General features: G+C 39.8%; 3 protein-coding genes across 7 annotated transcripts; all 3 read right to left on the reverse strand.

The window, feature by feature from the left end:
- Positions 1 to 154: 154 nt before the first annotated feature.
- On the reverse strand, positions 155 to 6,321 carry LOC115581236 (paralemmin-2). Of its 2 annotated transcripts, none has more exons than XM_030416146.1 (2): positions 5,716 to 6,321; positions 155 to 2,527 (listed from the first exon to the last, which is right to left on the reverse strand). In XM_030416146.1, exon 2 carries the CDS (start codon positions 2,475 to 2,477, stop codon positions 1,914 to 1,916), a length of 564 nt encoding a protein of 187 aa, XP_030272006.1. In that variant the 5' UTR covers positions 2,478 to 2,527; positions 5,716 to 6,321; the 3' UTR covers positions 155 to 1,913. The 2 variants fall into 2 exon arrangements, with proteins under 2 accessions (XP_030272006.1, XP_030272005.1); XM_030416145.1 differs by having other exon boundaries at positions 155 to 2,600; positions 5,716 to 6,319.
- A 544-nt stretch (positions 6,322 to 6,865) lies between these two features.
- On the reverse strand, positions 6,866 to 13,685 carry LOC115582372 (immediate early response 3-interacting protein 1). Of its 2 annotated transcripts, XM_030418330.1 has the most exons (7): positions 13,501 to 13,685; positions 12,613 to 12,714; positions 10,723 to 11,667; positions 9,262 to 9,425; positions 8,381 to 8,626; positions 8,065 to 8,274; positions 6,866 to 7,846 (listed from the first exon to the last, which is right to left on the reverse strand). In XM_030418330.1, exons 3-7 carry the CDS (start codon positions 10,962 to 10,964, stop codon positions 7,641 to 7,643), a joined length of 1,068 nt encoding a protein of 355 aa, XP_030274190.1. In that variant the 5' UTR covers positions 10,965 to 11,667; positions 12,613 to 12,714; positions 13,501 to 13,685; the 3' UTR covers positions 6,866 to 7,640. The 2 variants fall into 2 exon arrangements, with proteins under 2 accessions (XP_030274190.1, XP_030274191.1); XM_030418331.1 differs by lacking the exons at positions 6,866 to 7,846; positions 8,065 to 8,274; positions 8,381 to 8,626; positions 9,262 to 9,425 and having other exon boundaries at positions 11,177 to 11,667.
- Positions 13,686 to 14,670: 985 nt separating this feature from the next.
- On the reverse strand, positions 14,671 to 26,587 carry LOC115581835 (mothers against decapentaplegic homolog 2). Of its 3 annotated transcripts, none has more exons than XM_030417287.1 (11): positions 26,396 to 26,587; positions 24,951 to 25,359; positions 23,456 to 23,545; positions 23,029 to 23,222; positions 21,726 to 21,860; positions 21,344 to 21,406; positions 19,826 to 19,879; positions 19,428 to 19,640; positions 19,022 to 19,159; positions 17,561 to 17,705; positions 14,671 to 16,996 (listed from the first exon to the last, which is right to left on the reverse strand). In XM_030417287.1, the coding sequence occupies exons 2-11, from the start codon at positions 25,184 to 25,186 to the stop codon at positions 16,873 to 16,875; spliced, it is 1,392 nt and encodes a 463-aa protein (XP_030273147.1). In that variant the 5' UTR covers positions 25,187 to 25,359; positions 26,396 to 26,587; the 3' UTR covers positions 14,671 to 16,872. The 3 variants fall into 3 exon arrangements, with proteins under 3 accessions (XP_030273147.1, XP_030273146.1, XP_030273148.1); XM_030417286.1 differs by having other exon boundaries at positions 21,332 to 21,406; XM_030417288.1 differs by lacking the exon at positions 23,456 to 23,545 and having other exon boundaries at positions 21,332 to 21,406.
- Between the last annotated feature and the right edge of the window lie 230 nt (positions 26,588 to 26,817).

The raw sequence follows: 26,817 nt of genomic DNA on the forward strand, positions 1-26,817 counted from the left end.
TCAAGGAAATGACCATTTATAGAAAACATTAACTGATTTGAGAGAAAAGGCTCTGCTTAATGATGCAACAATTCTGCCTTCTTATCCTGTGTCCCATCACTGAATAAAGTGTGTACATAGAGAAAGTAATAAGACACAAAATGTGGTCATTGAAGATGTCTTTATTTGTTATTAGCACCTGATCTTTCGAGAATTTTCGTGTAGTTTCCACAAAGTCTGTCATTCAGATCAAATATTGCAGTAACATGCATTTATTAGTATAAAATGTTACTATAGACTTAAGAGATATGATTGTTAAACTTGAAAACGTAATCTTGACCCACACAATCAAATTTAAATGTTAATCAAACAGAGAGCATAACACCTCTCAGCAAACATATGTTTCATGATTATGTAAATAATTGAGTCGTACAAAAACACAAAATTGGTTGACGTCTGGTGCAATGTGGAAGAACTGACCCCCTTTTGAAAATCATTGCTCACTGTACACTTTGTTGTAGCTATCTACGGATGTGTCTGTTAGCTGGCTTTAGATAACTAGTTCAGCTTGCAGTGCAGCTAACGGCCCTCTTAACTGACTAAGTCTTCCTGTACCACAGGAAGCAGAACCAGCCTCACTGGCCTACCAGTGAAGACAGCTTGACCAAGTAACTTAAAATGTAAGAAACTTAAAAAAGAAATAAAGGTCATTACATCACTGAATTTTGTGTCAGCTGTTTTGAAGTCAATAGGAGATGCAAGGAGAAACACAGTTCAACCCAACATATCTACATCGTAGGACTTCTGAGGAAGAAACACCTCCAGAAAAATGAAAGGCACACTTCAGAGAGCAGGTTAGCAACTGATTTTTTCATCATGAGAGGAAATCAGACAGACCTGCCTCGTTTGATCGCAATATCATCAGCTCTGTCGATCACTGGTGGGGGGAGACGATCAGTGGTTGACCTACTCTCTGAAGTGTGTTGTTTCATTTTCTGGAGGTGTTTCTTTATCATAAGTCATATGACGTAGATATGGTGGGTTTTAGTGTTTCTCAATGCATCCCTCAAAGACTTTAAAACAACCAGCACCGCAGTCTGGCCCCAAAGAAAGATTCAGCTAGGTAATGACCCTTCCTTCTTTTTTAGGTTCCTTTGGCTGCACCAGGAACAAACACGACTGGATGCCAGTTCCACGTCAGGGATACATTGCCCGAAGTGGTTTAGGGGCTCTGACTGCAGGGACGACAGCATACTGGGACTGGAGAGTGTTTATTTAGACCAAACCAGTGTTGGCAATTGTTGGAACAGTGGAAAGACCAATGAGTAAATAAGGCAATTAAGCTGGTCTTAGTTTTGTAAAAGAAAGAAACTTGAATTCTGACAGTACACTTGTACTTTTGTTTATTGCTGTCTAATGAGGAGAATAGGTATAAGAACATTTCCTTTCTTGACAAACTCAGCCGCTACCAAACTATTGGACTATTGCCTCTTAAGGTACAGAGCGACAATATGAAACAAGATGAGGCTAGCTGGTTAGCATGCTACTAGCAGTAGCTATCTCTGCAACAAAGAACAAAAAGTCTTTGACAAAACATCAAAACTGAATTTTCCTTACACTCTTTTGACGCTGTTTAAACTAAGGCTCTGGCCGCGTCTTACACATTGCACCTGTAATGGTTGAGTGTTTTTGGCTCTATAAAATCCACGCCAGAAAGAAATGCGAGAAATTTAAATTACAGAAAAGTTGAGTTAGAAATCAATGTATAAACTATACTTTTCATCACCATGACTGTAAATATGCTTTTTGCTTCAACAGGAACGCATGTATAAGCTCAGGTTGAGCACTGTTTGAGTTCCCCGGGACAGTTTCACAGTCCTGGTTCTGGGCACAAACTGCTGCTGGGCTCAAAACTCAGATCTTTCATGTCTCGGTCATAGAATAGAGCAGAAACAGCAGCGTTTCTTTCTGTGTGCAATCTCCACTTCCTCAGGTGGCGGCACCTCAGGAGCTGGAGATTCCTCCTTACACTCGGACAGTGAGCCACTGGAGGTGGACAACAGCCTCCCACACACCAGGTCAGCAGCCTTCCCATCCATGATGGACAAATCTGTCACCGTCTTCTCTCTCAGCGACATGTCTCCATCATCATCGTCATCAATCAGCACAAACTCCTTGAGGTAAACCATTCCCACCCCGTGGAGGCTGTGGTTCTCTGCTGACTCCTCCAATGTGTTGGCATCCACAAAGGTCAAAGTGGAAGTCTCTGTCAGGGTCTCATGTGGGTCTGTGGAGTTGTCCTCTGGCCCGGAGTAGGCCAGGCTGCTCGAATCCATCATCCACGAGGAGTTCCTGTGAACGCTCTTATCTTTCATGCTGTACCTCTGGTCCTGGCTGTGAGGGATGACATCAGGAACAGAGGACAGCTTGCCTGCAGCATCTCGACTGGTGATCTGGTGAGAACCGTTTTCTGTAGTGTGACCATTCCCAGGATACATGTTAAAAGCCACCTTCTGGTAGTCATGGTAGACCTGCACACTGCTGCTCCCTGTTGGTGAAGAGAGGGGGATGCTAGCAGTGTCGCCTTTTCTTTGCTTCTTCATGTATTTGCCCTTGTCGCACTGAGACAAAACAGAAGATTGGAAGTTAATTCTGGAGCTTGGAAGTGGCAGTTTGATAAACAAAAGATCTATTTACCAGCTATTCAAATGAAAAACAGCTAAATATATGGTTTAAAATAGACCTTGAGTTATTGTTATATCATTTTTTTTTAACAACAGAAAATCACTGTCTCTATTGTGGCATGCTAATTCCACCTTACACCATCCTTAATCAAAGGCTATACTACTATTAAGTTGACCAGTTACTTAAATTGTGCTGATTTTAATTAACATACAGGACACCTGTCAGTTTTGATTTAACAATTTGTGCCATAACAACACAACGTTAGAAGAAATCTTTAATGACAATAAGTGATCTTTTCATTCAAAAGCAACACAATCTATGTTAGAAAAAAAAAAACATTAAATGTTTGGAAGAAACATTAGCAAAGCACAGCTGAAAATATCTGTTTCGGCACATTGTACCTCTGGTACTGTGGTACAGAAGAGAGACGGCCATTAGTTTTGCTGGTATTGTCAGTACAGGTAAACTGTTGGAGAGGTAGAAATTGTATATCTGATGGTGACAATAGATAAAAAGTAATGGGAGCTCCCAAATTATTGTTATTTATCCTGAAGAACATGAGCCCACCAAGTTTAATGTGAACCTGGTGGTCCTAGAGGAAAAGTATAGGTGCCAATCAAATGGCTGTTAGACACAGATTTATATTGAACAACTAGATACCAGATGCAAAGATGGCACCTATTCACACCAATGAGAATTGCTCGCCTTGCACATACAGCAAAAACACACCTCAACATAACATATCTACTTCTGAGGAAGAAATGCCTCCAGAAAATGAAAATGAAACACGTTACGATTAACAATTGATTTTTCTATTGACATGTCCTTTTCTTCAAATTTGTGTAGGAAAGGCTCCTGTTCACACTGCTGTTCATGGTTTAAGTGCAGTCTCTTCAGCAGAAATCAGTCGGACCTGCTTTGTTTGATCACAATATCATATGCTCTCTCAATCGTTTGGAGGGAAAAATCAGTTGGTTCCCTTGTCTCAAAGTCAGTGGGATTTTTGAATTAGTTCTTGGTTAAATACCTTAAAGGTATTGGAACTAAAAGGTCTGTGGTTATCACTGGTTTAAGAACACATTTGGTGTTACGAAATAAAATACATCATCCCACAATTTAATTATGAAACTCTTCCATGTCTTAAAAACAGTGGCTAAATGAGACCACAGAGGTTGTCGGGGACATTAAACGCCATCCCAGGGAACATGGAGACCCGACTACTCACTAGTCTGTCTTTACAGGCCCACTTTAGTTACAAACTGTTCTAACCCTAACTATACAACTTGTACACTGATCATCACATTAGCGTCTAGCTATAATTAATTTACATTTCAAAAATCACAAATGATTTAATCTGTGAAGATTATCTTGCTGAACAAAACATCTAAGAATCACAAACTTGTGTTTGTTTACTTTCTGCAATGATACCAAATTCCACTTAATTACAATTTGATCTAATTAATCCAATCAAAAATTCTCAGGGTTTTTTGTAGAGGGAACCAGTCCGATGCTTAATTCTGGGTTAGCCCACAAAAATACATTATCACTACACCACTCTCTCTATACTCATTAAATAAGCCCTGTTGGGAAGCATCTATATTTGTTATCATTTTGCACCAATATATTCAGGATTTTCCTTTAATTTGTCACCTGTATTGTGAGAGCACAATAACAAATAACACACAACTATGTCAGGACCATTTCCTTCACAACACTGACCCTCAGTATACATGGCACTACTGTGCAGCTGCAGTTTTAATATTATTCACATCTTTTACTCACACAGCATCTGGGGCAGGTAGTGGTTAGTGCGCTGGAGTTGTTTCATAAACAGCAGTACGAGAGAACAAGCTGTCATTTAGTATTGGCCTCTCTGAATAAATAAATGAAGGACTTTTAAAAGTAGCAAAAAATAACTCAAATTCTCCGAGGATCAGCTCTTTGAAGAAGGAGACAGATGAAGTCCTCTAAAGTGCTCTAACCAAGGAAGAAGTGTGTGTGTGTGCGTGGGCTGTGTGTGTGTGTGTGTGTGTGTGTGTGTGTGTGTGTGAGTGTGTGTTTCATCTCTCTAAAACACATACACGCACACACACCCCTTCTTCCAAGCGATGAATGCATCACTCAGAGTGACTTCAGAGCACGGTTTAGGCAGATTGTCAGGTGATTTAAAAAGGCACATACTGTAGAAATGTGTCAGTGAAAGCCACAATATCAGAACGTAGAACGTGGGAGTTTTTGTGCTGTAATATGTCGACAAATCTGACAGACAAATCACATCAAGACCGGTGAGATATTGACACTAAACATGAGGTTAAAAGGCTTCTTTAAGAGGAACGTTTTCCGCTTTGTGCCGGCACAGGAGCTTAACAGACTGACCCTCTTACACTTGACTGACTCATATGCGTGACAGAATCGGGACTCTATAAATGAATAATAACGGCAATGTACATGTTCAAGTGAGCGTCAGCATGCTCCACTCCAGCTTGTGGTGGCAAGTGAGCAACAATAGATGAAAAATAGATTTGATTTAAACACATTCATTGCATTACCACTTTAGTGCACTGGGATGGGGGGCTGTTTTTGTCACAGCGGGGCCTAAAAGAAAGTAGACGATAGCATTGACTGCTACAGAGGACTTGCACTAAAGAAACTATACAATAGCTCTAATGTTAATTACTTATAGTTGACCTTTATAGTCTTAAAAACAGTATTTCATATGTTCAATACATCTGAAATTCAACTCAAAACTCAAGATCAGATTCAAGACGAGTCGAAGCATTTATTTCTATTGTCTTTTGTAGATTGGCAACATTTCTAAAGCACCATCTCTTCAGGATCATTTGCTTTTCAGCAGGAAATGCTGTTAAATCAGTGCCACAGTGCCAGTTACACAACATACCAACTTATAACTATATAAGGATATACACATTATTTTTCATATAAAAATCATACATGATAAATAACAGCAGTAGCTACAGGATCATACATACAGAAATCTACGTTGTCTTTTTCAAAAATCCTCTTATATTCAAATACTTAAAAAGCTTTTACCGTCAGCCGTCCACGGTTGAACTCTTCCCCAAGTTGCTGTAATGTAAATCACATGGCAGAAGGGGGATGACCCAGCGTGTCTCCTCTCATCTGTAGTGCAGCTGTAGAAAACTGATTTCTCCTCCGTCTGGATGTCTACGAACAGAATCGTCACACACACCCTCCCCTTGTCTTGTAAACTACAACTACCCACAGAGTGCACAGGGAGGCAGTCACTGGATGCTCCACTGATCACAGTCACACCGGAACTCAATTACTCCTCGTACATACAACCACATCAAATACACACCATTTTCACAGAGATGAAGCCACACCCAACCAATGAATAGCCTATAATTTCTAAAATCTTAATGCATTAGAAGACTAAGTGGACCCATTGGATAACCACTATTATCGCCCCTCCACACACACACTGATGTACTTTTATGTCTGTTCCACATTAGACAGATCACCTTTCAAAACATGTTTCCTGGAAATTTGATTGAAATAACAATATTTACCCCTTATTATGACATTTTTGGATGAACAAATCTATCAGAAGTACATCTTGATAAAAAGACTAGCAGGATTGTTTTTCTATAAAAAACGTATTAATTCATTAATTCACCGTCTTTGATGACACGTCTTCCACTGGAGAGCCAGAATGAAAGTTTTTTTTTATCTATATATCTTCTTTGTTTAATATGAACTAAAAAGGAGCATGGTTTATGGGTTGTTACTGGACTATTTAATTTAACAAACAATTTAATAATTTCATTTTCTACATTTGGGCAGAGCCAGACAAGCCGTTTCCCCCGTTTCCATTCTTTATGCTAACCTATACCTTATTCTTTTTTTCTAAGCTAACTGTATCCTAGCATTATATATATATATATATATATATATATATATATATATATATATATATATATATATATATATATATATATATATATATATATATATATATATATATATATATATATATATATATGTTGAAATCTATCATTCAGCTTGCAAGTATCTGTGTTTCTCACAATCTCAAATGACTTTTTAAGTTATATGTAGTATAAATCCCAACTCTTTGTTTTAATGCCATTTTCTATCATTTCAAATTAGAGGGAATAAACCAGTCAAGTTGTCATCAAGAATAATCCTTTTTTGACAAATGTGGCGGGAAAAAAGCCCATTGCTTTTATTTCAAAATATCTTATAGCTTTGTGTTCGCCACATATGGCCTTCATGAAGTGTTGCAGTGGTGCAGAGATGCGTGAAAAGCCACTTCTCTCACTTCCATACACTAAATGTGTTCCAATAAATAATACAAGAGGACAGACCTTCACATACATCAAAGATGCACACAGGAATATCAGAGGGATCAAATATTGAAAAGTCTCCACTCCCTGTAGGGATGATGTCTGCATTAGTGTTGTACATATCAACTGGTAGACATGGCATGTGACAAAGTGCTCGTGTACAGTAGAGCTATGAAACCTACAGCACAAAGCCCTTCTGATAAAACTAATCAGAAATCTTACTCAGTTAAGATGATCTTTTTAGGCAAAACACTACCACCAGTTAAATGACTACAGTTGTGTACTGTTACTCATGAATTAGTTATTTTAGCTCCTCACACACACATGAACATGGCACATTGTAATTTACAGCATGAACACTCATTATTGTGGGTATTGAAACGGTCACGGTGAAATAAGTTGAAAACGCCTCACTCAATTACATCATGTTCTTATTGGAATACATTCAAATCTGCATTGTACAGATCTTATCTAATGATCATATGAATGTGGATTAGATGATTGTCTGGACCAACCTTGCTGCGTTTAATTAATTATACATTCAATCATACAGATTGGAACAGAGCAAAATAGAAAAAGTACAATATCAGCATTTGGCTGTGTTTTGGCGAAACTACAAATACCAACCCTCTATGTTGATTCAGACCTAAAAATGAGTCCCTTGACGTGAGTTCTGTTGGTTCCATGTTGCTGCATGTGGAAGCTGAGGCCTGGAGCAGAAGACTGATTCTGGTCTTTGCTATTCTCCCAAAACGTGACTGTCACTCTGCCTGGCACCATCAGAGGCTCCTGATACTGGGCAGTGATGTTGATCGGAGCTGTGATGACTTCAACCCCTGCGGACACAACGCAGCAATGAGGAGGTCTAACCAGCATTAGATATATGACTAACGACTGCTTTGACGTCGGATATTTTGACTTGACATGATAGGAAAATGGTGTTCCCTTTTGTTAATATTTGACCTTTTAATTGTGAATAAGCTTTCATGTTAAATTACCATAATATTACATCTACCTATTAATCAGTTTGGTCCTAGAATATAAAATCCGTTACCGTTGTGCTTTTCTATTTCAGCCAAGCAGACGGACAGCATCCAGAGACCTGGTGAGGTCTGCGATCTGTAGCCGAAGAGCGTGGACGATAGAGAGAGCAGACGATAGGGGAAGAAGTCAGAGAAAGTCCAGACACACTGCAGGCCAGCAGTTCTGGAAACTTTAAGCTCCACCTGCTTCACATTTTCTGGTTCTGGTTCATCTGTTGGGCCTGTCAAAAGAAGGAAACATCACCAAGAAGTCTGCACCATTGATTATGTCACTAGTAACTCCTGTGCTTTTCATTTATCCTCATGTCAGCTGAAATCGTTGCTCACTCTCGTTTTCCTTCCTCGGTGAGCCTCTGCTGGTGGTTTTGTGGAGCTTGTTTTCGGACAGCAGCGTCAGGACGCTCTCCCACACGGGGCATCCAGTACGCGAAGTAGCTGTGAGGCAGATGTCCACCTCCACCCCTGCCTCAATTTGCCGGTAAACTAGGACTCGAACCTGCAGCGTGAACGGACCCTTCTTCAGTTCATCAACTGGCTGAAGGGTTTTTAAACTCTGCCGCACACGAACGAGATCTAGAAACAGCAATTCACAATTCCTTGAGCTACTTCTGGACTGAATTATAGTGAAAATAAATGACTTCCATTTTTGCTGGGGATCACTTGGAACGACCTCAAGGACCCCACTTTGAGAACCACTGGACTAAGAAACCCTGTATTTCAGACATGGTTTTATGGATTAACAGAGTAGTGGTTAAAAGGAAAAAAATTACCAATTTAAAAGACATCATCAATTATGTAATCAGGTAATCCTTCACAATCCAACCATGGAACATTAGTTCTACCTGATATAGGTTGGATTACCAAACATAGTATTTAATAAAAACTGATGAATAGCTCTCCTGGTATAGTATATGCCTCACGCAGGCCACTGAGCTTGAGGCTTCGGGTCCAAATCCTCCCTGTAGTGTTTGCTGCATGAGATAAAATTTGGCCGTCATGAAAACATTTACTTTGAACCATAAAAACCCTGTAGGGGCGTCACATGGACAATAACAGTAAAAGTTGAAAAGACATCCAAAAACCTTCAGTCTGGCTCTCCAGTGGAGGTCTTTTCAACGTTGTCAAAGAAGTTGATTTGACATTTTTTGGATATGCTTTGTCTCAGTGAGTAGTTTAAAGAGACTTTGTGAAAATGTCTTCTGTCTGACCTGCTGGGCTGAGCCTGAAGTCTCTATCAGTCAGCACCATCAGCAGCAGCCTTCGACAGAGAAACTCTGGGAAACACAGAGGGGTGTCTCTGTCCTCGGTGTCTGGATAATCCCAACCATAGCCAGCAGCAGTGCAGAACCTCCTCAGCAGGGGAGTCTCCAGCCTTAAACAGACAAAGACTCCAACTCAACATGTGTTTGCGCAGACTCAGAATTTTAACTTATACATGAGTTAAATATAAAAACTCAGAAGGCCTGGGCGATATGACTGAAAAGTCTAACATGATAGTAAAGCTTCATATTGGTGGATATTGATAATAATTGATCATTTTTAAAGACCAGCCAAAACAAGGTTGAATTTAACCTCTTTGTTTTGTATTTAAGGACTTTATCAAGGCACACAGGTTATAAATATGTTAACACATCAAGGAAAAACACAAATAAAATTACATAAATAAGTGAAAAGGCTGTCATCCCAGCAAACCAGCTCTACGCTTTCTTATTCACAATTTCCTCTCAGTCAGTACTCATTTTCTCACTCTGGTGTAATTTTGTTGCGCTTGTGTTTTTCTTGTGGTTGATTTGTGAAATACTCGGCCAGCAGCGGAGCTGGTGCGGTGGATCATGAGACAGTTCCCCTGGCGGTCAAGCTGTTTGGTGGAGCAGCGGTGGGCAGAGCCAGCCTGTCCGCTCTACTTAACAACCCAGAGACACTCCTGCAGCCGAGAGCGGCTCTGTAGGATGAGTTACACCTAGATGAGCAGCAGAAGACCGGGATAGGACTGAAGAGGCCAGTCTGTCGCTGGAGGTGCAGTGGCTTTTAGGTTGTCTAACCAGACCGCAATATAAGCAGACATTACCACAGCCACAGTGTGACCTAACAGTTTTAGAGGCGTAGTAGAGCTGGTCTGGACTGAGGTGGGATCCATAATAACGCCTCACTCCACATGCTTCTGTTGTTGTCAGTCATGTGGCTGCTGCGCAGTTGATCTACACACCTATTAAATGATTGGCTGTTTGCATGCCACTAGTAGCTCTCACCATTATCAAGGGATATGACTGGCTGTTTATGAGCTGGGGTGTATTCTTATAAACTTTCCATTGGTTTGCATGTAATGCAAGCACAAGTAACTACGAACATTTTATTAAATCATTTTCACATCAATGACGTGTCTACTGCTGATACATATTGCCATCGCTTTATCGCCTAGGCCTACTCAGAAATATATTTTTTTATTTCATAAGTGAATAAATAAGCAAATAAGCTGTTCTCAGAGGAAAATAAGGTCCCCATGACACCGTTTTTGTGTTGTCCTTTAAGGTCAGTTTGTTTATTCAGTCATTAAAACGAATAATTTGTTTTTCTAGTTTGTTTGGGTTTATTTAAAAAAAAATCTTAAAATGTCTTCCCTAAAACTACAGTGCACCTTTAATCTTTAAACGGAAGTGAACGAGGCTCACCTGCAGTTGAGGACCGTGTAAACCACTTCACACTCCCTCGTAGAGTCTCTGCACAAACAGCCTGTCTTCCGAGTCAGAGCTTTGGTCAAGTATTTCATATAAAGATAGACGGAACTGGGAAGCCTGTCGTTGTTGAGAACATTTGTCTTCAACAACTTATGAGAAGAGTAGACGTGAACATAAACCAAGTACACAGAACAAGCAGTGACCGAGGCAGTGATGTAACTCTGCGCATTTCCCATTTTTGCTCCAAAGAAACTTGAACAACGCAACAACACATTTACATTATTAACGCATTAACAAATCATTAATACTCAGTACCACTACATGTCCATTTCCTTCGGAGGTCGGGACCATAACACAAGCGGACAGTACTTCCGACGCCAATTTGAAGTACGGAACGCGAACTGGGACAAACAGTAAACCTTCGACATCAGGAAATGAAACGCGCTTGCACACTTGCGAAGCTTTATTAAAAAAAACTTTCTTTACTGGAATTTCAACAACCACAGCACGTGTTCAGGAGTCAATTTACATGTTTCAGTGTGTAAATCACAAACATCTCACAGTCAGCTTCTTTGTGAGGGTTATATTTTTCTGTAAAAACATTTATTCTTCTTCATCCGTGATAACTATTCATCGTTGTATTGTACTTTTCAATAGAACGGGAAAGACAACCTTGTAAATAGCTACATTTACTTATTCTAAATTACTGTGTTCTGCAAAACAGGCCTTGGCAAAGTACTGAAATGGAATAAGAAATGTTGACATTCATATCCAGGCTGACAGGAGACATTTAGAGGGTCAAGTAGATTAAATGTTTCTGCAGAAGTGTTCCTGAGGTGATGGAGATGGTCTCCTCTCTTTTCCCATCCTCACTTGCTCCTCTTCATCCGAACAGAAGCAGCAACACAATGCAAACCGAATTCACTGCAATCAGCGGAACTAAAGAGCACAAAGACAGTAGAGGACATGATCAGTGGGAAGAGTCTCATGAGGGTAGGACACTTTATCACCCAAGCTTTAGTAGACAGTCTATGTGTGCACATGTAGTATAAGGTTTGACAAATGAACGAGAACGCCTGAATGGTTAAGAAGTTGTTGTCTTCCACTTTTCATAAAGTAAATACAGTTTCTTCAAATGCAGCAAGTCTCAAAATTGCAAATTTTTTTAAGGGACTCTGGTGAATTTCTCCAATTTATTCTCCAAGGAAGTAACCAATATGATTTACGTTTACAAGATTTGTACATTTTCATGTTTACCATCATTAAGTTATAATCTTTAATACATTAAGTGTAAATGGTGAAATCAATTGAAACAGTGCATTCAGGATGCACTTCAAATGATAATAACTGGCTTTTACAGTGATGCTGCGAAAACTTTTTTACGGAGAAAGAAACATTGTAATTTATATTTAATGCTGAATTTACAAGAAGGCACCAATGAGTTAAAATCTGCCTTAGCTGTTTTACAAAGTTGATTAAGTTTCTCCTCATGATGCAACAGCTCTTAAAATCACTCGATCTGTAAGGGAGTCTGGGATATTGCTGTTACTATTTGAAATTCATCACTTAATTACGTTGTCTATATCCATTGTTTAAAGCAGACCATAACAACAGTTCATTAACTTAAATAAGAAAAGGTATGACAGCGCTCACCCTACATAGAGGGACTCATTGTCACTGTTGTCATGACTTGACATGACATGTCATGACATGTTGACATGGTGCATTTTTCCTCCGTAAAACATGTTTCTTTTAACCTAATTATAAAATTTATGTTGAAAAATACACATTCTATTGAAAAATGTGTCAGATGTGTGATTTTACTGTTTTCATTGGAGCTCAGACCCCCATTAGCTGTCACGTAACTGGAACCTGAACACCCACCTCTCATCACTGTCCTCACAGAGCGAACAAGGGTCATGAGCTGCACTTTGATGCCTGGTTCATCGCCAAAACCTCCAACACTTTGGTCCACTCCCCAGCCAACTGATGGTTATAACGCAGACAGACAGACAGAACCATTATTTAAAGAAAAATAAAACATTCTTCAACCAAGTCATTTTCATGTATCCGCTAGTCTTTTTATCCATATCATATATTTATTTCTATTTACATATTACTGTTATTATTACAACTTTTACGTGCAATCTTTTATTTTATCTTGTATTGCTTATTCTTTATCTCTTACTATTTTAATCATGAATTTAATCGCAATTGGTGTGCATTAGTCCCTGATCCGTTTTGTTTTCTTTAGATATCATGTTTTTCTTTCAGTCACTCTTAAAGCACTTTGAATTGCATTTTGATTTGCCTGACGGGTGCTATATCAATAAAGTCTGATTGATTTATTAGAATACTGTTTCTTTACATAATGACACTTTAGAAACCGTCTTCACTGCGTTTTGTTAAAATAGTGTTAGGCCTGTATTTTTTGCTACACCGGTATTTTAATTGGCCACTTCTATGGTAAGCCAGCCATGATTGTTGTACACATTATTTTTTGTAAATAAAGTTTTTCTAAAACCTTTAAAAATAAGCTAATTATAATATGTATTTATTACATTTAAACGGTGATCAAACTCATTTTAGCTGTTAATTAGAAACTAATACAGCTACTATAATAACGTCAGCCTTTAGCGATCAATCCCAAATGTTTTATTGTTCTTACAAGTGTTGCAGCTGTGAAGTTGCTAGCTAGTTAGTATTAGCTAACCTATTTCGAACACCACATAGCATCTGTCGGCGCACACATTATTAATTACAGCCACTTACTTTTACTTAGAAATCGTTCTTCATGCAACACAGCGACAGCGTTGACACATAGGATTGCTGCTTGAATTAAAGAGTACAATGTAAAAGCCATGTTGTCTGAGCAGATAGCTAGTTAGCTAGCAAGCAGTTAGCTATCAGTATTTACTTCTGACGTATCCTACGGTGACTGAGGGAGGACAAACCTAACGACAGCTGGCTGAAACTAAGGAAGGCGCAAAATACTGCATTGAGACCTTTCACTTGGTTCAGAGAAGCAATAGCACAGTATACAATACTTTATTAAAAGCGCAAGTCTTGCATTGAACATTTTACCAAAATAAAAGTTAAGTATGATTAACAAAATGCTCTTAAGATATACAATCTACAAACAGATTGGGCCCTGTCAGTGTTATTGGACCATTAACATTTAAGCAATGATTAAATGTTGTTGATGTTGGTTGAGTTGGAGCTGTTTAACGACCTCATATACTTTTGGATCAGAACAATGCATTTTATTTTTCAAAATGTATCACAATTTGCATGTTGTTTTGTGTACTTTTTGTCTTTTACCAAGACAAAGCGCTTCAACTGGAAATGAATTCAAACAGGACATTTTGAATGTTTATTTTATCACTGGTTATTTTGACACAAATTAATATCGGTCCCATATCAGTTTTCAGTCTCCTTGATTTCTAAAAAATGATATTGGTATCGGCCCTTAAAAAGCCATACCGGTCCATGCCTAATAACAATGCACTGTATGTTCAAAATGACCACGATCTGCATGTAAATTTTAATTTGAAGGGAAATTAAATCACATGTTGTGTCAAAGTACAGTCAGTAAATGTACTTAGTTAAATTTCATCACCGTTCCTTAGGTGTTGTATAAATTATCTCACCCAAACTAAAATAGCAGTAACACAATGTAAAAAATATTAAAGTACAATTCCAATTTTCCAATCAATAAAACATACTATCAGTCTCAAACATCAAAACACTTCACAAGAGGGATTAGGTGCGACATCCAGTAAATTATACAAAGGTGAAAGAAAGTGTTCACCTGTGGAATAATGATAATCACTGATGCGTGACTGGAGTCAAAAACCATGTCGACCTACCAGCCTTTAATTTTGTCTGCAATGATAAATATCCTGAACAGCAACCAGCAAGAAACACAAAAAAAAGACATAATCATGAGAATAAAAATCTTTATTAGTGTTTTATGAAGTCTGCATAATATGCCACACGCCTGAGAAGCTTATGGTCAGAAAAAAAAAGAAAAAGAAAAAAAAAAAAAAAGAACTGCTCTATCAATACCGCCCTCTACTGGTAAAACAACTGCGACATCTACTGTACTGACTGCTTTGCAAAAAGATTACTGTTAAATACACACATACTGTACTACTGTTATGTATATGTACGTCTGGTCCACGTCAGTTTTTGTAATGTTTTTTTTTCACATTCATATGTTGTAGGCCAAAGATAAAAACAATGTCACACTGGACCCTAACACATGGTTCAGTTCCCCAAATCCAAACGCAACTAGGTGCACTTAAAGTACAATCACTAGTGCCGTAAGGTAAACACATTTACATCAAAAAGAGGGGAGGGGGAAAACATGTTAAACTCGCAACAGCCACGTAATGACAATAATGGCAGAGTTTAAGCTAGTAAGTCTTGTTGTACATACTGTATTTAATAGACAGAACAAATACAATACACACATTAACACAATGTCCCAGTGTGCAGGCACATTCGCTCTTCTTTTCACATGGAAGAAGAAGGCTCTCCTCCCATGTTCTTTTAACATTTTAAAAGCCAATTATATCTTGTTGACCATAACCCGCTTGAATAAGCACCAAAAGGCTACAAGAGGTCACGTGTGTTTTTCCAAAAAAAGTGAAGAGATGAATGAATGAATGGCCATTACAAAGTTTTACATGCCTCTGGAATCATAAAAATCATGTCGGGAAAGTAGATTTTGGGTTTCAGGCAAATCTGTTGTTTTGTGTACTTTAAATGCACCAGATTTCTTTGAAGAAACAAAAAAGAAAAAAAAAAAAAACAGGATAGAGACAGGCTACACATCATGTGGGGCAGTGATTTTCTTTTCTTTTACCGAGACAAAGAGCTTCAATTGGAAATGATTTCAAACAGGACATTTTGGGTCAAATGAAGGAATGATCCATGCCCTCCATGTCACTTTAGAAACAGCTGTGGTCTTGAAAATATTACTTTAATAAAAAGTGAACGACAGAAAATCTTAAGTATATTTATATATAAAAATACATGAGAATACAAAAAAGTAGCAAAACAATGGGGATATAGGCTAAAAACAGAATGAATTCATTGATACCTTCAATTTCTCCAGGTGAGACGTTTAATGCTTCACCTTGGAGAGCTCCAGGACTCCCAGTGTCGTGTCAAAAAGAGAAAACAAAGCTTTGATAACTGCTGATATTCTCTGGTCCCTGCCCAGTGCACCTCGCAAAGCCTGGTCAACATCTCATTAGCTTCTATACCAGGCTGATCAGTGGGGATGTAAGTCAGCTAAACCAAGGACACGTAGAGTGCCATATAATGACAAAGTAATAAAACTACAGCCAGATCGAGCTTGCAGTTTATTTGGGGTTTTTAGAATCATTATTTTTTTACCTAACATTCCTATTTGTCCATTAAGAAGCATGTCTTATAAAGACACACGCCAAGAGTTACAAAAAGGGCCATTCTGGCAAAGTCAATTCAATCAAATTTCTTAAAACACTTTGTGGCGTTTCCTTCAGAGGAAAACGGCCACCATGGCCACCGTTTCTTCACCAAGCCACCTCCCCCCTGACAAAAGATGAGGCCAAGTTTCCCAGAGAAAAGTAAACTTAGGTTCAGAACAATGGTTAGGGTGGGCTGGAACTAAAATTGTTTTAGCATTCAAGCTTGTGTTACTCATACAAGCAATCTTCAAGACTGAGAAACTATTCACAAATATTTTTGGTATTTCCCCTACTTCCTGGACTAAAAACCAATATACATTTCATTTGTACCACAAATAGATCTAATATTAAGGATTTGGGGAAAAGCAATTTAACAAGGTGCATGACATAGATGGGTAACAAAGTGCCAAATTCTTTACTGAAACGTCTCTATGTGTGTGTGTGTGAGTTTGTATGTGCAGCAGTGTAGGTGCATTTGTTCTTTTATGTGTGTGTGTGTGTGTATTTGGTGTGTAAAGTTAAAAGAGGGCTGTGGAACTGGGCCACAAATGCTATGAAGAATGTTACAGAAAACTCATTCTGTGGGGTCTCCATTTTTTTTTTTTTCATGAAAGGGCTCACAAGTTTAGAATTTAATGATCATGTAATGGGCTGTGGTTTTTTTGGGGGGCATTTCCTCAGCTGTTTAGGACATACTGGAGCAGCGTGCAGACGGGGAACCCATCTGGGTCAGAACCTTGTCCAGCCACTGCAGGGGACCATTCAAATGCAGCTCGATCCAGCAAGGAGTGCTTGTGACAGTCTGCCGCCTGGAAAGGAAGACATACATTTTAATGTCTGAGCTGTGCTGACATCACGTGACTTATGATGCTTCGTGCCACTATTTATAATGCAGAGTGTGTTTTACTGCTGCCTGGATATGGGTGCTTGGGATGGTAGGACTCTACTTGAAATGCAGTGTCAAGAAAATGTGTGTGAAAATATTGTGGTGACCACTCCCATTCCCAAACAACAAGAAACATTCCTGGGCTGGATTAACTTTGAATCAGACCCATAGCACCCTATGTTGTCATTAATTAAGACACAGGCTACATCCCTAAAAAGAAAAACATCATGATGCTACTGCTAAGGAAACAAAACTGCTTAAGTCTTCAGTTCAAAGCCATAACCACACAAGTTGGTGAGCCATCTCTGTGGCCAATATCTCCAAAACTCTGCAACTCACACAGAGATGATATGTATTTTTTAAGCTGGTGTGAACTGTCCTATTAAGCTGTGTCAAATTAATGCTTAACATCAGCTCATACCTTAAAATAGACATACAGAAAATTTGAATTAAGCAGTTCAAATATGGCATCAATGGCAGTCCTCACCTGTACTCGGCTCCCCAGCCTTTGACGAAGCTCATACGGATGGTGCACATCCTGGTGAGCTGGTAGACAGCTTCGAAGCCCTGGTTGACCGACTGAGCCAACAGGGCTGCAAATTCCTGGTTGTTGAATATTTTTAAATTACAACCTAGAGGGAACAAAGAGGTAAAGAGGCCCACAGTTAATGTGGGTTTTCCCAGTGACGATTATACAATATCTTTGGCTTACCAAGCACACATTTCGCTTTAGGTTTGCAGTAGTGTGTCATTGTGTGTCGGTGGCTAATTATTGTCCAGCGGTTTTGAGGTGTTCCGCGTTTTTTCCTTTTTCACCTTTAGACAAAACTTTATTCCCTATTTAAAAAAAAATCAGACAGACTATGAAAAAGCATTCCAACCAATCTAAATCCAAGCTGGCTAGTCTCATTTTGCCATCTCTTAAGCGCTCAGTCAGCACCGGAGAGACAGGTCTGGTTGCACCCATTCTAATTCTGGTAAAGGGGAAAATAACACTCTGCCTTGTTTGTATTTTGTTGACCCAATTAAAATTACCTTAAGATGTGCTAAACCCAGGAAGCAGTAATGGTACGCCGTAAAATATTGCCCAGGGAACTTGTTTGGCATGTGGGGAGGTGAGACCTGGCATCAAATGGTTACCAAAATAAAGTTATAAGCTGCCAGCTGGTGTACATTCATACCTTTAGTAACCAGGTTAGTGTTAGTGTAGTGTTTTTCAAACTTACATAGACCAAAGACCACAACCTTTAAAACAATAAGCCTTCATCAACTGTGTAGTGAAAAATTATAGCCTAATTAGATGACAGTTGGGCAAGATAACCTTGCGTGCTCACTCCTCATTGTCTCTGTTGCCATCTTAATGGGAAGACTAAAGACATCAATGTAACCGTGTCTGGCTCCTAAGTGGAGAACTTTGGTCTCACATAGCGGTCAATGTTTCTGACATAAATCAAAAATATGTTATGTTTTGCAAAACAAGCAAAAAAACCATTGGTTATATTGCTGAAGTCTGCGAGCACAGCATAGTCAATTACTAATGTTTGAATTTACATCCACGTTGATTCATTACCAAAAGAACACATCTATCTTACACACTATCACTTAATTTAATACATGGTATTTTACCAAATCTACTTGTGGACCACAAGTCGTCCATGGACCACTTTGGAAAATACTGACTTAGAGTGACTTGCAATTTTCAGCCCGTTGCTTGCTAGCTCAGAGGTTGTTGTCGTTGCTTCCCATAAATACAGTCATTTTGAACACGGTAGGATGCAGTCAATGTAAGGTAGGAGAATGCCGACTGAAATAGTCAGCCAACGGCAGTGTTATACCTTCAGTCTACATCCAGTGAGTCAGTCTACAAGCTGACCACAGCTGCCATCTGCCACAAAGGAGCAAACTACAAATTTTACCAGAGGCACCTTTTGAACTGTCAGCATCTTACCTGGAGGAATTTTACACACTGTTGCTGGATGCCAGCCATACCGCTGGTTGCAGTTTGGACTCTGGACAAAGATGGCGCTATCACTCAGGCACTCAGCAAATACCTCCCCTCCAATATAGTAGAGCCTAACTCCTCTTCCTGTAAACACAGACAGAAACAAGAAAGTAAATAGTATATAATAGTAATAATAAATAGTGGACAGGAGGATGGTGAATGAGCTTTGAACCCTGTCATCAATTTGCTCTACCTCCTGAGCACCCCAAGTACAAGAAACATGTGACTCGTACAAGATATTTCCATATTAAAAAGGCCCGAGCAGCGACACATACTGAAACAAACTGTAAAAGGACAACAAGTTGTCTACAGGTGATAAACTACCTTAAAGCTACCTGTAACTGTGCCTCACCTATGTGCCTCCGGGTCATCTCCACAGTGGCATTCCTGTTGACATTAGACAGCAGGCCCAGACAGAAACGCTCAGAGTTTGATGGATCTGTGAATCCGTCCACCGTCAGCGAGGGCTGCGAGGCGTGGAACGTCTCCCCCACGCGCTGGTTCAGCTCGTAGTAAGCTATAGAGCACCAGAAGGCTGGCTCTGAGTAAGTCACCGGCTGGAGGTCTACAGCAGATATCATGTCAGTTAAGTTCATCCCAAGAGTTTCTTTTTGACTAAGCATTGTTCCAATGAAAATATGTTTACTTTGTTAACTGTTTAGCCCAACTAGGTTCAAAACCGTGAAATGTAAATAATTAATAAACTTGTTTGTTGTCAAGTGTTTCAAATGGGAAGGATCCGCATCTTACCCATGCTGTGATTGACAGGAGACAGAGTGCTGGGGGACAGCTCTGCTGGAGAACCTGACAAAGAAAACAGGAAGTCATCGATATGGAAAAGGTTCACAGGAGACCATAACATGGGGAACAGATGGATCAGATCAATGACTGGTTGCTGCCTTACAAAGGAATGCCAAAATAATACTGTAAAATCTACAGGTGTGCATCAGAGTGATGAAGAGATGTTATTTACTGCTACCATGACATCTGTACATCTTCCTTGATGGTACCTGCTGAAATTACACAGTTTGATGTGTAACTTACTTGGTCACACAAATGACGAATGGGATGATGTAAACAATAAGCAGCATCTTGATGCCATTATGCTAATCACTAACGACAAACTAAACAAACACTTGGAGGCTAAGATTTTGGAGCTGGCCAGGAGTGTCACAACAGGAAAGACAGGGGACATACAGTGGTGTAGTCTGTAGTCCTTATACCTGGAAACAGGTTAATTTTCAATTGCCTGAAATACAGTCTGTAGTTACCACAGGCGTCCCACAATTTAATTATAAAGTGTGTCTTAAAAATGGCAGTAGCTAACAATTTGCTAAATAAGACAACAGAGGACATTAAACTCAAACGCAACACAGAGACTCATCTATTCACTATTCCATCTTTACAGGCTGACTTTAGTTATAAACAATTCCAAGTTTTATCAATTTACAGAAAAGGTGTATAGTAATTTTGTAGTAAGACGCTTAGTGGTGGTGATGTTTAAGCCATGCAACCACATTGTAGCCTGTTTATAGCCTAACATTAGCTTTTTACTTCTAGTGATTTAATTTAAGCTTCAAAAATCCCAAAAGCAGAGTTCATCTGTGAAGATTATCTTGCTGACAAACAAGTGCAAGTATCATAAACTTGTGTTTGTTTAGTATATTGCTAAAAATGATCTCTGTGGCAAACAATCTCATAGGCTTGTGTAAGCCTACAAAAATCCATCCTCCCTACAACACTAAATGCAAAAAGAATTCATGTACTGGTGACAAAGGAGGTAGCGTCCTTCGTCAGTTCTCCAGTCCATTTTAGGAGAGGTTACTAGGGGGAGGAGAACAAGCATTTGCCCTGTAGCATCAGCTTTGGACCGTGTAACGGAGCTGCAGTCTCTCTAGCTCAGACTATTACATATTTGTCATTAATCTCTGATCCAAGACTGGGTTCTGATGAAAAGGAGATCAGGCCAACTCTAATCTAAAGGGAAACATACACCAGGTGAAAATCAATATTTGCATTTCAAATCTCCGGTCCGTAAAACATGCATGTTTATGGAAGCAAAGGCAGATGATAAGGATGAAGCTTTCACTTCACTGACAGGTTCCACTTCGAATATTGTCAACTGTCACTAGATGTTTATCATTAATGAATCTTTAAACACATTTATTTCCTGAAAACGTTCGACTTTAACCTGGTTGGGGAGATGAGGCAGACTCACGAAGGAGAAAAGGAGAAGGATGTGCTAGTCTAGGGTACCTGTGTCCATACTTTGATTCATCTGTTGATCGCTGGCCTCCCCATCCTCACTGATGTAGCCTGGTGGAGGCGTTTCTGTTGAGAAGAAAAACACGAGCTGTGATGTTACCATAATTACCACCATTTCCCCCCCCCCCCCCCCCCCACTCTCATTACTATAACACCCCCCCCCCCAAAAATAGATGTATTACTAAAAGCAGAAGAAAATCACAGCTAAAAGCAGGATACAGAGAGTCACAAGTTCCTCTTTGACTAATAAAAAAATCAGTGTGAGAAGAACTAAACACCATGTAAAACAGTGCACACCCAGAGTAACTGTTTCTTCACATTAAGAGTTTATTCAGCACATTGTGTTAATCTTCAGTCACACCATCCAGTGTATATTGAAACTCACCTGGTATATAATTGTTTGGAGGTTCGATTCCTGCAGGGAAGTTTGTGTTCTCGGGTATGGAATGAGTGTAGTCATCCAGAGGTGGCAGCTCTGGCAGGATATCTGAGTGTCTTGGCACAAGAACAGGAGGCAGCACTACAGGGTTGGGTAAAGGTGTCAGAAGAGATGAGTTAGACTCCTAACAGTTTCCAAAATTATTGTCAATTTTTGTAAAGCAAAAAAAAAATAAATGCTCAGGTGCTTTGAAACAAGTGTCACATTTGTGGAATTATCTTTGCAACAGTAATAAGACAATGAAGAAACACTGCAACTCCCCTGGATAACTTGAACTGAAATATTAAATTGATAATGGCTCTTTAAGGCAAGGTGAGGCACTGTGGATTCTATCACTGTTCAGCCCCAAACCTTGATGGACTATATTCATATACATTTCGGGAGATGCACTTATTTGCCTTCTTGTTGAAAGATAGTAGTGAGAGTCTTGTCTATCTGCACATCTATTAGTTTCGAATTAAGATTGTAAACAGCTAACCTGGTTCTGTCCAGGGGTAAAAAACCGTTGGCCAAGCTGGGGAAAAAAAAAAAAAAACAGATGCGCCCACCAAAACGCTCCTGTTTGAGCTGCGGGACATTTCAAGAATCACTGTTGGCAAAGCTATTCCTGAGACTGTCTCAGAAGCCGTGTGGATTCTCTCTTTTTCAGCTCTGCCAGGTATTTTGTGTTCCAGCACCAATCCCCCTTGGGTAATGTAATGTGCTTGTCCTTTTTGTTATCTTTTCCAAAAGAAATATCTATCTATAAGCACCTCTAAAGCTCACCAATTACAAAACATATCTGGGTTACTTTAATCTGTAGCATAAACTGTGTGACCTTTCTAAAAAAAATTACCTGGCAACCTGAAAATGACAGAAAACTTCTGGAAGTAATTTTTTTTGTCACCCAGACAAAAAATTGTAAATGTTGGATTCAGCCAGCCTTGCTATTTCTCCTGTTTCCAGTCTTCATGCTAAGCTAAGCTAACCTGCTGCTGGGTCAAGCTTCATTTTTACTGCACAGACAATCAAGAAGGCAAATAAATATATTTCTCAAAATACTGACTTATTTCTACACACAAAAAGAAGGACGTTTCATCAAAGTTTCAAAGTAAAACAAACTTTTTCATAATCATGTCAAAAATCTGCTTATACTGTTGCTACCAAGCATTCAGTTAAGTCAGAGTGGGAGCAACAATCATGTAGGGAGACAGAAATAAAGAGAGGTGTGCTTGCTTTAAAAGGTAACAAATGTCCACTGGGGTCTCACCTGGGGTCTCCACCCTCTGGTAGTGGTAGGGGTTGATGCAGACCTCATCCTTTTTGAGGTGGAAGGCATACTCACAGGCCTCGATGGCTCGCAGCTCATGATGGCTGTGAAGGTCAGGCCATCGCCACAAGCGGCAGTAGATAACATGGGGAAGCCCCTTCCTGTGGGAGACCTGCAGGCGGCCATCCAGTGATCTGATTGAACAGCAAACAGGAGATGGTGGTGAGATGGGTGAAGGATACATAGGGGAGAGGGGGTGACACATAATATGGTTGGGTAGGGGAGGGATATGGAGATGGAAAGGATTGAGTGGTGATGAGAACGAGAAACAAAGATGTTCTCAGTGTCTGACACCTCCAACATTGTAATTACAACTCTCCCACATCAAAGTTGTACGCAACACCATACAATAGTTGAGGATAGTCACCTGGTTTGGTCAGGGTAGCTGTATAGGCCTGATGTATCCCACTGTTCTATCGTATTTGGTGTACTCAGTCCCCATATTTCAGAGCAATTGCTGTGCACAGAGAAAACAACAAAACAAAAACAAAAACAAATGATAAACATGGGACATGGCTCATTCAGAAATATCAGTATGGGTAATGTGAACATTAAAAGGCCTCTTTTATTGGAGTCATATGACAAAATAAAAAAACATCAAATTTACGGTCAGCTGAGGGAATGAAAGATGGGAACTTCAAATAAGAGAAGCCTTTTTGACAGAATTAAGGAAAAAAAACACAACATGGAATCTGCTAACGCACACAATGAGTGAGACAAAGAGCATTCTTCACCAGCATGGCATTGTATCAAACACTGAAAATAACTCAGAACTTATCTGGAGACATTCAAACAAACACTGAAGACACACAATGGCACAAAAGAGGGGGGACGAAATGGAGGAGGCAACCTTGGGGGGAAAAAAAATCAATTTTCTAACATTCTCAAAACATTCACAAGAAAATGGCGAAAAACTAAGAAAAAAACTTGGAATGAGGACAAATGAGAGAAGTTGCTTCTGAATAACAGGACAATAACACATTCTACAAGTTAAATACTACAAATGCAAAACAACATAATGCTAGACTTTATTACTTTAGTGGGATCTAAACTACCATTCAAAATTGCATTTATCAGTGCATGACAGGGCAGGAAACCAACTTTTTTTTCCAGCATCTTGTACATCCTAACATTCAACAGCTATTTTTACTGCAGGAAACTAGGTGTTTAGAGTAAGATCAGTCCAAAGGTTGAATAAAAGCTAACAAATCACAATCAATCCAATCTTGCATTTTTGGGGTTCATAACCCAACCTCTAACACAGATGTCCTCTTTAGCCCCGTCTTCTACGCACACGGAGTCAGCCACTGCATCTCTACAAACATAACAGTACAGCCTAGAACAATTCTCAGGCGATAACAACCAGCCCGCTATCTATAGTCATACAAACATCTGACGTGGTAGTTGGCGGCACATCAGTGAGGAATGAATCTGTTAACACAGTGTTCCCACTGAACACAAGTCTGAGCCATCAAGGCTGGCTGGCTGATAAAGAGAACATCTTCTCTCAACCTTTGATTCTCTCTCTCTCAGTGAGAGTAGCTCAAACTGTAAGTACAGCTGTAAACAAACAGAGATTTGATTAGCTACGAGCTGATCTTTAATTAGCTATTTATGTTTGTTTTCTATTACTCTGCATCCCTAAACAAACATTATCACATTTCTGACAGTTCTACGTGTTTGGTAACAGATGAAAGAGATTATGACCACAGAATAAAGAAAACACGAGTGCTAGATCAGCATCTGCCCACAGTTTCTTGTTTTTATATTAAGCAGAGATCTCAGCTAATCACACTTGCAGAAACATGTGCAACAAGCAGCAGCTTCTTGTCTGAACAGCGATCTAGTGTTGGGAAGTGTACCTGGGGATGGTGACACACTTGGTGTTGCAGTTCTGTGTGGTGATTGCTTTCTCCAGCTCATCGAGCTGCCCTGTCTTCTTTAACTTCTTCACTAAGCTCTTCACAGCCTTCTCGCACCATTTCTCCTCTTGCCCGTTCTGCTCTCCGCCGCCTGCTCCGCCCGGCCCACTTGTCGACTTCTTCCAGCCCAGCAGCCTCTTCACCACAGGAGGGGTGAATGGCAAGATGGAGGACATCTTAGCTGGACAAGCCGGGAGTCTCCAGAGGACTCAACACAAGCTCACTCGCACAGACCGAGGGGACCTAGAGCTACAGTTTGGGCCCTTGCTCTGATGGGGCCCCTCCAGTGACCAGTGAGTCACAGGGTGGACGCCAGTGCTAGCTGGGTTTACTCAAAAGAGATGGACACCTTGGGAGAAAGTCACAGACAAAGTACATAATTACACACATAACATGATGCAGAAAAATAACCATATCTACCCTCATCAAAACAGTAAAAAAAAAAAAAGGCCTGTTACTGAATGAAAATTTGAATGGTGACTAAAGCAGCAAGGTTGTTTTGTCAGCAGTATTGCAAACGTTGCATAACTAACTATTGTGTGAAGTTAAGTGTTTGGTGACTTGAACAACTAGAGATGTCCTCTTGACGATAGCTTGTCACAAACACTGCTCGGCATCCAAGCTAGCTAGCTAGGAAACTTGTAAAGTTAACACACGGGGTGTGCCTCATACCGTCACATTCCGTGCATAGAAGCAATCACGGCCAGATACTGGTAAACACAATGAACTGCACAGTGAGTGTTATAAAATAAATGTGAAAAAGAAGAGTATTTTGTGACAGGCCCCCCCAGTGCTAACACTATCTGGTTTGTGAAGGCCGGCTGCTAGCTACTTGGTAGGGGGCCTGCTTGACTCAAATCACAACAATAAGTTGACTAGCCTTAGCATAAGTAAAATGCTTCAATAGTTGTAGCTAAAAACGAAGAGACAATAAATAATAATTAACGCAACGAAGCAGATCGGAGGCAATTCATGGAGAAGTCCTCATCTAGCTAGGTGAGCTAGCGTTAGCTTCACGAAGCTAGCTGCCAGCTTGTTATCAAAAATCCTTTTGTTGTGATCCACGAAAAAACCTCCTGTGCGCAACAGTCAAGTCGCGCTACTTTGCTACCTAACGTCAGCATGTCAATTTAAGCCAGTCTGTGACAAATCTAATATGAAAATACCGCTTCATAAATCTGATCATTGTAATGTTTTATGTCAACGTAGCCACTGTGTATTTGGGACTTTACTAAAATATACACACGGCACCAAAGCGAGTTAGCATCTTGGACGAACTCTTCCAAACTGAGCCCTGGCTCCCGCTGGCTAACGGTACTACATCTCTCACACAAAACAACATGCTTCAAAGTCGAGAAATCAGCGAAAAGCATCTCGATATTTACCCCAGTTTTAAAGTCCAAAGCTCCGCTTTTTGAGAAAAAGATGCGCACAGCCCTCTGAACACCTTGTCGACATAGAAGTGCCTGAACCGTATTGTACTGCAGCTAATTTTGACAAGGCTTGTTGGCTCTTCTCAAGTTGCTACCAGTGCTACTGGAGCTAGTTTGCCCGGTTAGGTTGACCGGAATACAAACACAAACATGATGGCTACGTACGAGCTCTTAATCCCTCCTATTCAGAAACTGATTGGAGGATTATAAGGAGACATTCTCTGAATACTGGCTGATGTTTTTGACAGTTCTTATTGTTTATTTGACAGCACGGGATTAAATCTGTCTGTCAGAGAGGTTTCGAGTTAAATGCAATTCTTATTCAGCATTTTCATTTGACGTTTACTCACTACTTACATTTTCAACAAAATACA

This window comes from Sparus aurata, chromosome 5 (genome assembly GCF_900880675.1).
Source record: "Sparus aurata chromosome 5, fSpaAur1.1, whole genome shotgun sequence".
Classification (NCBI taxonomy): Eukaryota; Metazoa; Chordata; class Actinopteri; order Spariformes; family Sparidae; genus Sparus; species Sparus aurata.

Bases quoted from the DNA above. Each gene is read 5' to 3' on its own strand.
- LOC115581236 (XM_030416145.1), bottom strand. From the start codon at position 2,582: ATGAAGAAGCAAAGAAAAGGCGACACTGCTAGCATCCCCCTCTCTTCA.
- LOC115582372 (XM_030418330.1), bottom strand. From the start codon at position 10,964: ATGGGAAATGCGCAGAGTTACATCACTGCCTCGGTCACTGCTTGTTCT. The intron at 9,426-10,722 runs GTGAGCCTCGTT...TGTCTGTTTAAG, and splicing joins TACACGGTCCTCAACTGCAG to GCTGGAGACTCCCCTGCTGA. The intron at 7,847-8,064 runs GTAACGGATTTT...TTGTGTCCGCAG, and splicing joins TGAAATAGAAAAGCACAACG to GGGTTGAAGTCATCACAGCT.
- LOC115581835 (XM_030417286.1), bottom strand. From the start codon at position 25,186: ATGTCCTCCATCTTGCCATTCACCCCTCCTGTGGTGAAGAGGCTGCTG. The intron at 23,223-23,455 runs GTGACTATCCTC...CTGTTCAATCAG, and splicing joins AGCTACCCTGACCAAACCAG to ATCACTGGATGGCCGCCTGC. The intron at 16,997-17,560 runs GTGAGGACTGCC...CTTCCTTTCCAG, and splicing joins GGCTGGGGAGCCGAGTACAG to GCGGCAGACTGTCACAAGCA.